The sequence below is a fragment of the Cricetulus griseus genome, chromosome 5, assembly GCF_003668045.3.
Source record: "Cricetulus griseus strain 17A/GY chromosome 5, alternate assembly CriGri-PICRH-1.0, whole genome shotgun sequence".
NCBI lineage: Eukaryota > Metazoa > Chordata > Mammalia > Rodentia > Cricetidae > Cricetulus > Cricetulus griseus.
Window position 1 is genome coordinate 136,907,719 of NC_048598.1, and position 1,756 is coordinate 136,909,474.

The 1,756-nt window shown below is 51.1% G+C and overlaps 1 protein-coding gene across 2 annotated transcripts; it reads left to right on the forward strand.

Annotated features, from left to right (window-relative positions):
• Positions 1-441: 441 nt before the first annotated feature.
• LOC100751893 (60S ribosomal protein L10-like) lies at positions 442-1,086 on the forward strand. Of its 2 annotated transcripts, XM_027416521.1 has the most exons (2): positions 442-525; positions 631-1,086. In XM_027416521.1, exons 1-2 carry the CDS (start codon positions 442-444, stop codon positions 1,084-1,086), a joined length of 540 nt encoding a protein of 179 aa, XP_027272322.1. The 2 variants fall into 2 exon arrangements, with proteins under 2 accessions (XP_027272322.1, XP_027272321.1); XM_027416520.1 differs by having other exon boundaries at positions 442-1,086.
• The last annotated feature ends 670 nt before the right edge of the window (positions 1,087-1,756 follow it).

A 1,756-nucleotide genomic window follows, 5' to 3' on the forward strand; every position in this document is an offset into this window, starting at 1 on the left:
CTGCCTCTGCCTCCCGAGTGCTGGGATTAAAGGCGTGTGCCACCAATGTCCAGTGTAGGAGACCTTTTTTGTTGTTGTTGTTTGTTTTTAACATACTGCAAAGTCCCAAATTTGTTTGTTTTTAACGTACTGCAAAGTCCCAAATCAAGGATATCAAGGGCAAAGTCCAATCCCTGTTCCTTGGATGCAGGCCCCTTGCTTCCACTGGCCAGAAAAAAAAAAAAAAACCTTTGAAAATCCACCCCAGCCACGCCCACTGAGGCCGGCGCAGGCGTAGAGCGGTCCAAAGGCTGGGTGGGTAAGGTCTATCTTGAAGTCCTCCTCTAGAACTCTATGGCTCTCGCAGGGCTTCATGGGTAGCAGCAGAGCCGGCCCAGGCCTCCATTTTGCCGCCAGCGGTGGACGCGGTGGACGCGCGCGCCCGAAGCTCCTGCGGTCGCCATGGGTCGTCGGCCCGCTCGCTGTTACCGGTACTGTAAGAACAAGCCGTACCCCAAGTCTCGTTTCTGCCGGGGGGTCCCCGATGCGAAGATCCGCATCTTTGACCTGGGCCGGAAGAAGGCCAAGGTGGACGAGTTCCCGCTGTGCGGCCACATGGTGTCGGACGAGTACGAGCAGCTGTCGTCGGAGGCCCTGGAAGCCGCCCGCATCTGCGCCAACAAGTACATGGTGAAGAGCTGCGGCAAGGACGGCTTCCACATCCGCGTGCGGCTGCACCCCTTCCACGTCATCCGCATCAACAAGATGCTGTCGTGCGCCGGCGCCGACAGGCTGCAGACCGGCATGCGGGGCGCCTTCGGGAAGCCGCAGGGCACCGTGGCCCGGGTCCACATCGGCCAGGTCATCATGTCCATCCGCACCAAGCTGCAGAACAAGGAGCACGTGATCGAAGCCCTGCGCAGGGCCAAGTTCAAGTTCCCCGGCCGCCAGAAGATCCACATCTCCAAGAAGTGGGGCTTCACCAAGTTCAACGCCGACGAGTTCGAAGACAAGGTGGCCGCCAAGCGCCTCATCCCGGATGGCTGCGGAGTCAAGTACATCCCCGAACGGGGCCCCCTGAGCAAGTGGAGGGCCCTGCACTCCTGAGTGGCAGGAAAAAAAAAAAAGAAGAAGAAGAAGCACTATCGACGGTTGTGTTTTGAAAATGTTGATCCGGTTCGTAGCGAATAGAACGTTAGTTTGCATAGTATAGGACATTACAAGGGAAAGTACCTGCTCTGTTTAAGGAACAAGAAGACGGCCGTTTATATAGAGGACACGTTTGCTGTTTTGAACCATCTACTTTACATTTTTGGAGTATACCACAGTATGACAAGACATTTTGTCTAGTATGGCAAAGGTTTTGTTTAGTGAAGGCAGAAATGATACTGTTAATACCTTGATTAAGAGTACAAGAGGAGTTTGAAGATGTGTGAAGAATCCTAGTTTATGGAAAACAACATGAAAATTATATTTCAAGGGTATCCTCTTTAAAACTAGCCTGTTTTCTAAATTCGATTGCTCTGCTCTAAAATCGTCAACATTATTTTTAGAATTACCTGTAGCCTCAGGTTATCAATCTTAGAACAGTTGGGTATACTGAAAAAAGATTTCCTAGACAAGCCTTACATTGTCCTGCACTCAGGAGACAACGATCCAATCTTTTCTTCATCACAGAAAGGTTACAGGTGACAACAGAGTTCATATTGCTTGTATTTGGGTCTCGGTAGTATCAACAAAGAGAAGAAGATGACAGTAAATCAGCCTTCTGCTCTGA